Raw genomic sequence first — 13,483 nt, forward strand, 5'->3', positions numbered from 1 at the left:
AGATCTGTGGAATTGAAACATGAATATTCGAGGGCCAGAGCAGCTCAGTTTCGGGTCAAACCCCTCTGTGATCTGTAAGAAAAATACAGCTTTCATTTACAATCCAAGCGGGCCCTTTTGTTTGCAATTAACTTTTGACTTATGAACATTTGACATGGTGTTTCATTTGGCTTTGTTCGGAGCACTTTTCTTTGGCTACCCTTCTCATTACGTGGCCTTGAAAAAATGTATTGACTCGCAGCATCCACAGATTGTTGTCAGCTTCATTTATATCCATGAAACCCTCAGAGGGCTGTCTTTCTGATGGCCGAACATAATGACTGGCAGTATTACCAGATGTTGAACAGGCAAATTCAGGAACTGCAGCTACTTACACTCTTCTTTCGCCATTGTTTTGGCTGGAAGTAAAGTGAATCTGTGAACAGAGAACTGAATAAACATTCAGTTTGTAAAAGTTTTCCATCACAGAAATCAGGAAAAACATGCTGGCCTTTTTAAAAAATGCCAAAGTAGTAAAAAAAAAAAACGTGTCTACAAAAATGAAAGGGTTAAAAAACAAGACGATGCTGCTGAGGCTAGTTGGAAATAACCCCCATTAACATGGAGATGCTCAGTCTTCCAGGTCATGGTGGATCTCTGTGCTGAATCAAGCCAACTAGACTTGGAGGAAAAGCTCGGAACTATTTTGCCTCTCCTCTAAGAGGCTTCTTCAATTCTCCAGAAACGTAGAACGTCTTCAAGCTTTTTCTACAAGTCCAGTTGACTTTATTCAGCACAGAGAAATACCTCCTCCCTGCACCGCCAAGTTCAGCTGACAGCCAGAGGCACCGAAGGAAAACAGAAGCAGTTTAATGGAGCTTTAAGCTCCTGGACGGCGATCCGAGAGAAAATTCCAAATTAAATACTTAAAGGATTAAATGTGCTTTATCAGTAGTGAACCATAGCGGCTTCGGATGAAAATTAAAATACAAGTTTGACCAAAAGAAACTGGAAGTATTCCATTTTGTCTAACAAAAAAGGCTTTTTTTTTACTATGTGCTGTTTGTTTGAATTTTTCCTGCGTGTGGCACACTTTTTATCTTATATGATTTTTTGCAGTACAATACAATGACTATTGTAATTACCACTTTAAATGATACATCGCTGTATTTACAATATCTCAAAAGACATCTTTACGTCTCGCCTTTCATTCTAAATATTCATTTTGAACCATGTTATGTTTACACAGTTTTTTTCACACTGTAAAATAGGCAGACGTCTCAGCCTCAATAAAGATGCATTTACAAGGGATCGTACATATTTAAACCATTTCTTATCAAAGATGCGAAGGACTGGAGTTTCTTAAAAAAAAGATCAATTAATTGTTTTGGATGCAGCTCAAGATCAGTAACTGGGCTTTATTTCCAGTAGCATCAAGGTCTGTGAAGTTCAGGCTTCAAGAAGTGTCACTGGATCCAGCGGAGCGGAGGTATGATGGGTAAAAGATCCCAAATACAGTGTAGTAATTAAAATGTAGGTTTATTGTTCAGTGATTGGTGATGTCCAGCCAATCGGGTCGCTTGTAGGGCTTGCAGGTGTGAACGTCTACCATGTCCTCACAGTCTTTGCACTCCACGTCACAGCACCATTTGAACTTGCAGTCACACTTGGTGACACGTTTGATGCGCATGGTGTCATAGCCCCGCCCACAGCACATGACCTCACAGCTGTTGGTGTCTCTTGAGGACTTGTTGCACTCTCTGCCCGCTGTGCCCAAGGAGCCTGAAGAGAAATGGGATGTAGTTCTGTCACAGAAAAAATGGCTTCCAGCAGCAAAACATGCAAATTGATATATATATATATATATATACTGGTGATCCTGAATTCAAGTTCAAGTCGACCAATTTTCAGATTCTTAATCCAACGGAAAGAAAATATTTCTTGTTTCACCCATTTTTTAATATCTTAATTTATGTCTAGGCCACTTGAGGACAGTAAAGAAAGTTGTAAATAAAATGTTGACGTATTATGACGTTAATATGGGCGGCACGGTTGCGCCTCACAGCAAGAAGGTAAAGGGTTCAAATCATATCTGTGCAGAGTTTGTGTGTTCTCTCTGTGTCTGTCTGTCTGTGTGGAACTGTGATGCGCTGGGGATGCGTCCGAGTTGTACCCTGCCTCTCGCCCATAGCAAGCTGGGATAGGCTCCAGTAATTCCCCGTTACCTGCAACGATGGATGGATGGATGGGTTGGTTGAAAGAGGCTCAAGCGTAGAAGAAGACACCATTCTCGCATCACTCGGTTATTTGGTTCAGTGATAATGTGTCTATTGTTAAATGACTTTGAACATTGAATATTGCTAAAGTGGGAACTCAAAAGTCCCTGTAGTGTCTTTATTTTTTACTGGTTGATTACTGGCTCGCCAAATCACAACTTCATTTAATTCCATTTTTGGAGAACCTCCAGTGCTGACATTCTGTAGATTTCCAGAACGGCTCATGTTGGCAGCTGGACATCACTAGATATTTCAGTGCAGAAAACTCTTCTTAGCGTGACAATAATAGCACATGCTAGTATATACTAAAGGTTCCTGTCAACTTTTGTTGGCCCCTTTTATCGATCAATAATCAGTCTGAATCAATGCCTGTTTATGGATTTCTACAGGCTAAAATGCCACCAATACATTTAGCCTCTCCACATCAGACCAATGAAATCATCCAACAGGTCACAGTGGACCAATCAAACGATTCGAATCGCATCAAATACACTAGCACTAAATTCTTCAGTCACTGTGTGCATCACACACACACACACACACCATCGTCACGCAAAACGCAGCCCGTAGACGCAGCCCGTAGAATCGCCTCAGGACTTCTCTCCTATGCAAAAGCTGTTCAGCGTCTCACCTATGAGCTCATGTTCAGAGACATCAGTGAGAGGTCTTCATGCTAAAATGCCCCACACACTAAAAGCAAAATAACAACTTGTTATTGGGATGGTGTCAGAACACCGATGGGAACCTCTGGAGTAGAGGGGGAAGTAAAAGCATCTCCCGTTTTACCGCACAGTAACCAAAACCTCACTCTCCGTTCCCTCGTGTACCTGCTGGTCGGTCCGTGAGGCAGTAATCCGGTGAGTTCTCCACATACACCAGCTCGTTCTTGGTGCTTCCCTTGAAGTCCCTGTCGGCCACCATGAAGCCGGTCCCATCCTGGTTCATGGTCACCTCGATCGCCGTGTTGTACTTCTTGCGGAGGTAGTCTCCAGTTTGCCTGAAGTCAGACATGGCCAGCCAGCAGGTTCTCAGAGAGCAGGAGCCACTGACCCCGTGGCACTTGCACTCCGGCTTCATAAAGCGCTTCACCGCCTACAACACAGGTCAAAGGTGACAGGGTGTAAAGCCTATGGAGGCGTGATCAGCTACGCTCGCCCCTCTGTTAGCGAAATATTTGTGTCTATATGAGCAGACTTTACTTTAAGACTCTAAAAAACAATTCAGAATCTGCCGATGAAAGCCAAAATCCGAATGTAGAGATTTGCTTTCAGTTGCCATTTCGAAGATCCCAAAGAGAAATTCTCTTTTGTTACATAACATGTTTGCGCTGATTAAGATGAATTAATTTATCAGTGGCTTAAAATCGGCATAACATTCACATTGGAATATTAAGATTATGTTGAGAAATATGTATTGGGTTGAATCGGCAGATATGAAATTCACAATATTTAACTCAAAATCAAATCGGCAACATTTTATTACGCTGTTTTTGATTTGACCATTCCAGATTCTTGAAAATATTTTGTTTTTATGTTGTTGGCAGATGAGCATCTTTGGAATTGACGGCCAAAACAAGAAGCTCTCATGACCATTATGAACTGTTTTCTCCAATTATCTTTATTGATTCATCAATGTGCAGATTAATCATCAATCAACTTCCTCGACTTTACTAGAAAGACTGCATCTCTGAAACAGCGTTGGATAGAGCGCCGTTTGCATCAAACCGGGAGCTTACCATACGACCACAGCGGTTGTTGTGCAGATTCATCAATGCGCGGGCGTCTTTTACCATCCTTTCCCGAGCATCCACGAAGGCTTTTGCAAACTTTATGCCATAGTTGATGTCGTCACTGCATCCGCCCCAGTCGAAGTCACCCCTCTCATCGCTACCTCGCCCTCGCTTTTGGCTGTCACAGTTGCAGATCTTCAGCTCTCCCTGGCTGCAGGCCCTGGTGATGGCATACACCACTCCTGCTGAAGAGATGGCGTATACGAACGCTGCCTCTCGACTGCCTGGTTGCACGGGGAAGGGGGGGGCAAACTTGAGAAACCACACCAACTGTTTTTGCTGCTGGTAAAACTGTACTTTTAGCTTCATTTCTAGAAGCCTTTCCTCAGTAAAGCAGCATAATAAATAAACTAATCCATTTATGGATTCACCCTGTTGTCCACACCGGAGTAGTGGCATGTCAGCTCTCACATGGCGGCCCAGCCCATTCTCCTTTCACTGCTTTCTTTTTTTTTTTATGTAATTTGCACAGACGGCAGGTTTCTCCGTCACTGGGCTCTGTTTTCATTTCAGGGAAGAGCAGATTTTGGGGGGTTATTTGGTCTGGCTTCCCACCCACCTCCAGTCCTCATTCCTGCTCATGCAGTGAAGCAGAGCACAGGCGATATGTCAGGGAGTAAAGCTTTGTCTGCGGCTGCCAGAAACATCTACCCAAATATTTACATCTCCTATTACTGTTTATACATCACCAGCGTCGTGATCTGCTACTTGTTTTCAGAGAACATCCACTTTCACAATCCCCCCCGCCCCTTCTTTTTTTGTTCTTTCAGGAAGGTAAAAAAAAAAATGCCCAAAACACTTTGTCCCCTGTGTTTGTCTTCTAAAGCAAAGTTTAATAAGACGCCTATTAATCCTCTTCTTATCTGGTAACAACAGACACATTTACGAGGACGAGAGGCTCAAGGGTCCCTGACATAAACAACCATTGTCACGCATACAGGAAACCACACACAAAGACACACCGGTCGCACACGAGCAGGCGTACCTCTCAGCATCACCCGGCCGAACACGGTGTGGTCCCGCTCCAGGGTGCTGCAGTTCCAGCGATGGTGTCTGAACTGGTGCTGGCATTCTTTGATCCACTCTTTGGCTCCCTCGCCAACGGACTGCATCAGGTCTGGGTGCCGCTGGCACAGCTGCCGCTGCTTGTTCACCAGGCCGGGAATGTTGTCGCAGATCACCCGAGCACCCAGTGCTCCGATGTACCTGCAGATCCGGCACGGTGTTGGAAATGAGAACTAAGATGGGCACACGGGGGGCGTGGGAGTGTAAAGTGCTGCTCAGTTTTGCAGGATGGCTCGGGCTCATTTAAAGATGTTTTCCAGTCAGCATGAATGGCTGTTTCTAATTGGTCAGTACAAGAGTTTTAAAATGCTCCTGCTCGAACTCTGTTTTTAACTGTAATTATGGAGCATTAATTGTTTCAAACATGATCTTGTTTTCCCCTCAAAGTCTTTATCCCTTAGTATGACAATGTCATTTGATGCCAAAAGCTGGATGACAGGGTCTCCTCTATGTTCAGACACCCCTATGTTCAGACACCTCTACGTTCAGACACCCCTACGTTCAGACACCCCTACGTTCAGACACCCCTACGTTCAGACACCCCTACGTTCAGACAGTATAGTTGTTTTCATCTATTTATTGACACTTTATAGTGTCTGGGCTAATCAGGAATTTGAGTTGTATGCAAATGAAGGGTTAGGGTTGGGCAAGGGCCATGCAGGTCACCAGCGGAATTGTCTGAACATAGGGGTGTCTGAACAATAAAGTTATCCCCTGGATGGCTACATTCTGTGCTCTACAGTCACAGCTAGCGGGGCGCAATGTTCCAAAGTGTGGGGGTCCCTTTACTAATTACCTCCGCCGAGGAGGTCATGTTTTTGTTTGTTTGTCTGTTAGGAAGATAAATCAAAAAATTCTGGATGGATCGTGATGACATTTTCTGGAAATATTATAGTTTGGTGATGATCCAGAAGAGATCCTGGATTCTAGATCACTTTGAAATGTTCTGTAACATTACAGTCAATGGAGCTGCAGAATTTGTTCCTCAATATCTCGGTTGATTATTGAGCAATGTTTGTGGAATTTGACACGGTCATGTAGGGTGGGGATCTCTATCTCACCACAGAATTTCATCTTCGATCAGATCCGGAATGAGGTCAGTAAAAATATTTAATTTTAACTTTTAAAACCCCATTCCCGGATTAAAAAATCAGTTACAAATACACATCAACTCCGATTCACTCTTACGTTTCATGGTTGGTGTATGAAGATACCAAAGAACAATTTAGAACCTTTTGATGATGATCCAGATCACCATGTGGACGGTGTGTGACGCTGAGTGCTTTTCTAGTTTTATGGCAAGTTTCACAAACTTGCAGCATGGCGTTTGAAAGACAGGTTTTCGGCTGGCAGGGAAGGGTTAACATAACTGTACACTCGTATTACAGGTAAAGAGGGATCCAATGCTTTTAGGAGCTTGATGCGTTCTAAGGCCGAAATGTCAGAGACACTCTGCAGCATCTGTGCTCTTTGTCTGACTCTCACTACAACTGTATGGATGTGAAATACAAAATCATTGGGAGTGAAAAAGGAGAAGAAAACACCATCTTCAGCTGCTCTGAATGGTAGCTTCATAATAGCATAAAATGTAATCACCAGCCAATCAGTCTTCTCATCTGACACTTAGCAGGAAGGTTAGGAAGTGCTTGTCTTAAATTGTTGACTTTTCTCTCGTCTTCACATCCACAGCCAGGATCCACTTGGGTCTGAGATATTCAGGATATTGGAGAGATGATGAAATTCCTCCCCTTCAGTGAGAAGCACTTATTTCCCTGCAGCCTCCTGCTTTGTATTCAGGCTTGATCCCTCACTTCGGTGGCTCACATGCTGCTGCTCTGGTGACACGGCGAGGGCCACTTATCAACAGGACACGAGGACAGTCGTTTACAGTGGAAGTGACCGCTCGGGCCTTTCCCTCCCTCCCTCACCCTGTCCCCTCTCCCTTTCTCTTAAGCCCGCATGCTCCGTTCTCCATCCGGATATCATTAACGTCCCTAATCACAGCCGCATTTATGTCGCCCCGGCCACCGAGACCGAAACGGGCGTGGCAGGCAGTTTCCACTCCCGTTATGGCTGCCCCGGTCCCATTCCAACTGTGACTATGTGCCTGAACGGTGAAGCAGAGCAGAAGCACTTCTTGTGTTTATTGTGTGTTGTACATACCGGCAGAGCCCAAAGACCCCCGGCTGTCTCCATGAGGACACACACATAGAAAGAGAGGGGGGGGGGGGGGGGGGGGTCCAGTGCAGGGAGGCCCAGTGATCAGTTCAATGATCACAATGGTTATAAATAAGCTCTAACAATATAATCACCACGACACGAAGCTTCCAAACCTCTTCTGCTCTGTTTCTCTCTCTCTCTCTTTCTTTCTCTGAGTGTTTTTTATTTTTATTTTTATTATTTTTAGCCCTTAAGGAAGGACAGCTGTTTGTGGGATTGCATGCTTCTGGCTATTATTGAGATTATGTACAAATGGTATGCTAATTGTATAACGTACAATTGCTGCTGTGTGTTTGTTCGCGTGCACATCAAGCTGACTGACAACTACAGCTATTTCTAGTGTGTGTGTGTGTGTGTGTGTGTGGGCGTGCAACGTTTAAAACATCAGGAGCCACTGATTCACGCACCAACGCCTGCACCTGCCACTTACTCTGGGCAAGATGGATGGATAAGGGAGACCCCCCCCCCCCCCCCCCCCCCCCCACCACCACACACACACATACACACCACACACAGCACACACACACACAGCACCATCAATCTTCATAAACACATGGCACACATGCTGAAGATTCTCTTACCCTTGATGTCATCAAACACGATGAAAGTGCGCCTTCTTATTGGACTCCACGTTTTATAATTACGGACATGCTGTTTTTATTTTATTCTTTTAGAGGTTTCTTGGCAGCGATTCAAGCGAACGTCTCCATCAAGAGACGCGTCTCGTGAACAGAAGAAAGTTCCCTTTCATGAGGGGATTTTTTTCCATCTTTAAATACAGACACGAGTAAATCAGAATCCTGCTTGTATTCGTCTCACCGTTAACTTCACGTTGTAATTACAATCCCTGAGAATAAAGATCCCACTCACCACCACGACGAATCCACTCTGGGCGTGAAAATGAGGAGAAGCAAAATAGAGACGCAGTGCGCGTTGCCTTGGAGTTGCCTTTTCGTCCCATTCCTGATCCCCATCGTTCTGCTGCTGTCTGACAAAGTCCGACAAAACATCAGTCGCTCCTTTCATGTGTTGGCGAGATCAGGTGTGGAAGTCCTGGACGAGTTTCTGACGTCCATCATTGGAGAAGTGGATGAAGTTTAAAAGTGTTTGGAAGCTCCATCAGTTGATCGCAGCTGGTTTAGTAATGCCAGACGGCTTTTCTGTCGGCGCGTCCATGACGTTCCGCGTCATTCCAGCGCACGGAAGTCGAGCGGAGGTCTAGACGTCTCTAATAATGTTGACCCAACTACAAAACGAACGTTTTTTCCTCTTCAGTCGTTGCGCATCGACAGCGTTGCCGCAAATGTCGCGGCAAGTTGTGAAGACTAAAAATCCAATCTTGTAGCGCAGCAGGCGCGCATTTTGCGCACACCTTTGCGCCTGTAGACGGGAATGAACGAAGATGCGCACTAAAACGCGCAGTGCTCAGCTGTCTGTGAGACCCTTCCTCCTACCCCCCCCCCCCCCCCCCCCCCACTTAAAAAAATAACAATTACAGATGGCGATGCAGACCAATACACAGCTGAGCTATAATGAATCGAGATAATTATTCCTGAACGTGATGATTAAAAATAGGAATTAAAAACTTTGTGCATGACGTTATTCACCAACCTCGGTGCATCCAGGTGGGCCGGCTTCGTGTTCCTTGGTGTCCATGAGAAAGTCTTGCCAGAGGTCAAGCTCTCATGCTTTGAACCATCATTGAACAGTGACTTGGTGTCTCCATAGAGACAAGTAATCCTTTAGTTTAAACAGTGCCTCATATGGCAGCTGCTCCTGTGTGATTGGTCTCAATGCCATTTATTTGCAGAATACAGCACATTAAAACAAAACATTTAAACGGTGCCCATTCAAAAGCGTGCAGGTCACAACTGTAAATATACACATTTCCTGATAAGCTGCCCGCATCTGTGCGGCACTGAGCGGCACGTGCACCTTCTGTTTGGACGAGAACTCTGACAGAAAGTAAAGAAACCGGGGAAAATAAGTCAACCATGATGGGATTTGTCTTCCAGGGTGGACAGACGGAAAGCAGGTGTCTGTGCTGAAAGAGTAAAAATGATAAAAGCAAAATTACATCAAGAAAACAAGGGCAGTTTATTTGGACTTCATTTAGACTTCCGCATGGGACCCGTCTGAAGGACGTTTCTGGTTTGATTCCCTGTGCCTTCAGGGACTTACTCTGTGCTGTGAGTCCAGCAGGTAGAGAAAGACACTGACAGGATGCTGCATGGATACTGTGTGTGTGTGTGTGTGTGTGTGAGAGAGAGAGTGTGAGGTCACGATATGAATCCAGCTGTATCAGGTAGAGACCTCCATAAAGATCAGAGGCGCTGCAGCTGACAGAAGACACCGAGCTGGGAATCCTTTAGCTTCCTGATAGTTATTATTCCTTTTGTCCCAAAACGACCAATGAACACACTCTGTACCCTTGTCATATATTGAAGTTCTCATTTTATTCGACATCACACACACACACACACACACACACACATAGACTGAAAACGCACACACCCCAGCTGTTTGTCCTTCGTTATGTCTTGTCTGATTTTGGAGCAGCACTTGGATCTGCGTTGCGTGTGACCTCGTCTTTCTTTAACCCCGGACAAGCTGTGGATTTTACAGTGACAACGCTATAACAAATTGCTTGACAAGGAGCAGGTGACGGAAGTGATAACATCACTCTCCCCTGCCGTGGTCTTAGGGAGGCTCAAAGTGGGGGCGCGGGTCTGCTATTCCCGGCCCGTCTCGTGGCTTTGGCTAATTTTGGACAGAGAAGAGGGGAGGAAATAATAAGACGGCAAGATCATAAGAGAGTGGAACTCTGTGACACATTACAGATGAGTGCATCGATTACAGTGATTACAAAATTGTAATGGGGACCAGTCAATTCCTAAAGTCCTCACTGGTACAGACTGGAAGTGACGCGTCTGAAATAAGAAAGTCATAAATGTGCGCTGTAACATGTGATATGTTCCGTGTCCTTGACCTTGCTTTTGTAATCTCATTCATGCATGGCACTGTAGCCATGAGACCATATGTCTTATTGCGTGTGTTGACGTGCACCAGAGCCGTGAAAGACAGATCTCCGATAGATGGGGGGACCGAGGCTCTTACACGTCATAAATGTCACATTTTCCATGTCCACATGTAGGAAAATAGGTTTTCACTTTTCTGGAGACACAATGTAATTGAGGACGCTAAGATTCATTATTACCCCTCTTGTCATGTAGAATCCTAACAGAAGGAGCCAAGAATCCATTTTGGCCATAGCTTGGATAAAACTCTGCATAAAGTTTTTTTTTACAATATATATATATATACAACTGTTCATCCAAGTCATGCAGTCTGACGTCTGAGGTCAGAGTTTGAAGCCTGAGGACGGAGCTCTGATGGAGGACGGAGCTCTACTGGAGGGCAGAGCTCTGCGGGAGGACAGAGCTCTACTGGAGGACGGAGCTCTGATGGAGGACGGAGCTCTGATGGAGGACGGAGCTCTGATGGAGGACGGAGCTCTGGGTGAGGACGGAGCTCTGTGGGAGGACGGAGCTCTGCTGGAGGACAGAGCTCTGCGGGAGGACGGAGCTCTGCTGGAGGACAGAGCTCTGCGGGAGGACGGAGCTCTGCTGGAGGACGGAGCTCTGCTGGAGGACAGAGCTCTGATGGAGGACGGAGCTCTGATGGAGGATGGAGCTCTGCTGGAGGACAGAGCTCTGGGGGAGGACGGAGCTCTGATGGAGGACGGAGCTCTGCGGGAGGACAGAGCTCTGCTGGAGGACGGCGCCCTGCTGGAGGACCAGGCGTTCCTGTGCTGGTTTCTGGATGCTGCCCTGCTGTCCCACTCTGGAATGCTAATTAGGTGAGCTAAGTAGGGACGAGCTGGCTCATCCCGTTAACCCGCCGACCCTTCCAACAATCAAGAGGGAGATTTAGCCTGACTGACAGCCAATAACACGTATGTGTCCCGCCCATTCTGAGCATGTCACACATTGCAGAGCTGTGTCAAACTTCTCTCTGTGTGTTCTCTGCTCTTTTGAAATGACAGACCCCGCGCCTACATTCACATTTCAACATATCCCACTACAGACATGTTTACAGCTGAAGCAGCTTGGACAGAAAATAACAAACTGTTCAGTCCACTCGAGAGTTTCGTAACTTCTCTTTGCAACTTAAGAGAAAAGTTTTCATCTTTTTCGCATCCAAATATTCCAGGGAGCCCTTGGAAAAAGTGATATGTGATAAGTCCCAATGAGACTTTCCCGGTTAAGGAATGGTTAAATAAATAGAGATTCTGATCAAAAACATCATACATAAATATATGTAAGTAGTTTTTAAGTATTTGTATTTTCACCCCTTTTTTGCTTGTAGTACCTACATTTTCTTCTAACACTTTCATTTTCAACAAACAGGTTTGTTTCCTTTGTATTTATTGTTGATCGTATTTTGCTAGTAATTGCTAGAGGCAGATCTTTGGGTTTATTTATTCGAGCATATCAAACACAACAGGCTCAAGAAACTCGCCCACAAAGACACAATGTTGGGTTTTTTTCTAACCACTCTATTTTTCTTTTCTCATGTTTTACACAATGTTCATCCATATAAAAACAATGTCTGTCTGTAAATGGCAGTAATGGAGCCCTCTAATCCCTTAAATGATTTATAAACCGAGCGATAGGTCTTAAATTTTACTTTTATAGTACATTTTAGAGCTTACTCTTAAAAGTTCACTTTTTTTGTTGAGTACAAAAGTTCATTCAACTAATGGATCTCCTTTCATATAATCGTTGCTACCGCTGCATAAATGGTAGAATAATTACATCAATATACTGTATAGTACTAATTTAGTTGCTCATGCACACAAGTTGAGGCTATTATTTTATTGTTTTCAAATATTTTTCAGATTCACAAGTACTCGATATTCACAGTTTAAATTATAGAACCTCATCCATCCATTTTCCATCTGCTTCATCCGCATTGTGGGTCATGGGTGTTGCTGGATTCTGTCCCAGCTGACTATGGGCAAGAGGCGGCCAACACCCCAGACGTGTCGCCGGCGCAATGTGGGGCCACACACAGACAGGCAACCATTTACACACACACACACACGCACACACACACTCACACCTATGGGCAATTGTTTTTAGAGGTGGGAGGAAACCAATGGGAACGCGTGGAGAGCATACACACTCCGCACAGATTCGAACCCAGAACCTTATTCCTGTTTGGCAACAGCACTACCCACTATGCCCAAAATATACGGCACGTTCTCACCAACTTCCGGACATTGCATGAAGTACACCGACTTGTTTTCTCTGCCAGCAGCATGAGCGCCTTCAGTCATCACTCAAGGACACATTTCCCTCCCTGCTGTGAACTGTGGAGTAATTTATTTTTATTTTATTGATATTGTTAAATGTCGATGATTTATGTACTAAGAACTTTCAAAGGAAACAAGACCGCAAGGGCTTTTTTAAAATGCTCCTCTTAGACAGGATGTTTGACTGTACTTGAACTTTAAAACATACTACTGTTTGACTGTACTTGTACTCTAACATTCTATCTAATAAATATATTCATTATCATCATCAACTATGTAACATAGCTAAGCTACTCACTACTGACCTCTAGAGGACAGTCTTTGGAAGTGCAATAGCAAAAACACAAAACCACACCGTATACACCGCACTGCTAGTATTTGGTGAATAACTTGTCTATTCTAATGAATTAATAAAGTAATTAGTAAAACACATAAACACACATGAGATATCTTTATCTTTCTGTAACTAGAAGTTTCATACTGCTCATGGAAGAACATTTTCCAATGGTATCAGACCAACAGAAAAATTAACAGGGATCGACTATCAGTGTTTTTAACAGAAACACTAAACATTTTTATGTTTTATTTTATTTTTTTATATTATTGGATTTATTTGGTCAAGCACTGCCCAAAGTAACTGGTCACAAAAATGTTACGTTCATTGCAGCCCGGCCCGACATCTTCAGCTCTCCCTTGCTCACTGGCATTAATGCGTACATCATGCACAGAGTTCCCATGAGCGCATCAATAAGGGGACAAATAAATGGCAACGTTTGTGATTTATTAAATCTGTGAATTTCCAGCCATACAATGCTGGAAAGGAACTGATCAGCATAG

General features: G+C 44.4%; 1 protein-coding gene across 1 annotated transcript; it reads right to left on the minus strand.

Moving 5' to 3' along the window:
• Positions 1 to 1,525: 1,525 nt before the first annotated feature.
• wnt2ba (wingless-type MMTV integration site family, member 2Ba) lies at positions 1,526 to 8,985 on the minus strand. Its single transcript, XM_068742041.1, has 6 exons — positions 8,941 to 8,985; positions 8,200 to 8,348; positions 5,030 to 5,250; positions 3,991 to 4,268; positions 3,083 to 3,347; positions 1,526 to 1,761 (listed from the first exon to the last, which is right to left on the minus strand). Exons 1-6 carry the CDS (start codon positions 8,983 to 8,985, stop codon positions 1,526 to 1,528), a joined length of 1,194 nt encoding a protein of 397 aa, XP_068598142.1.
• Between the last annotated feature and the right edge of the window lie 4,498 nt (positions 8,986 to 13,483).

The sequence above is a fragment of the Brachionichthys hirsutus genome, chromosome 8 (assembly GCF_040956055.1).
Source record: "Brachionichthys hirsutus isolate HB-005 chromosome 8, CSIRO-AGI_Bhir_v1, whole genome shotgun sequence".
In the NCBI taxonomy this organism is placed as follows: Eukaryota; Metazoa; Chordata; class Actinopteri; order Lophiiformes; family Brachionichthyidae; genus Brachionichthys; species Brachionichthys hirsutus.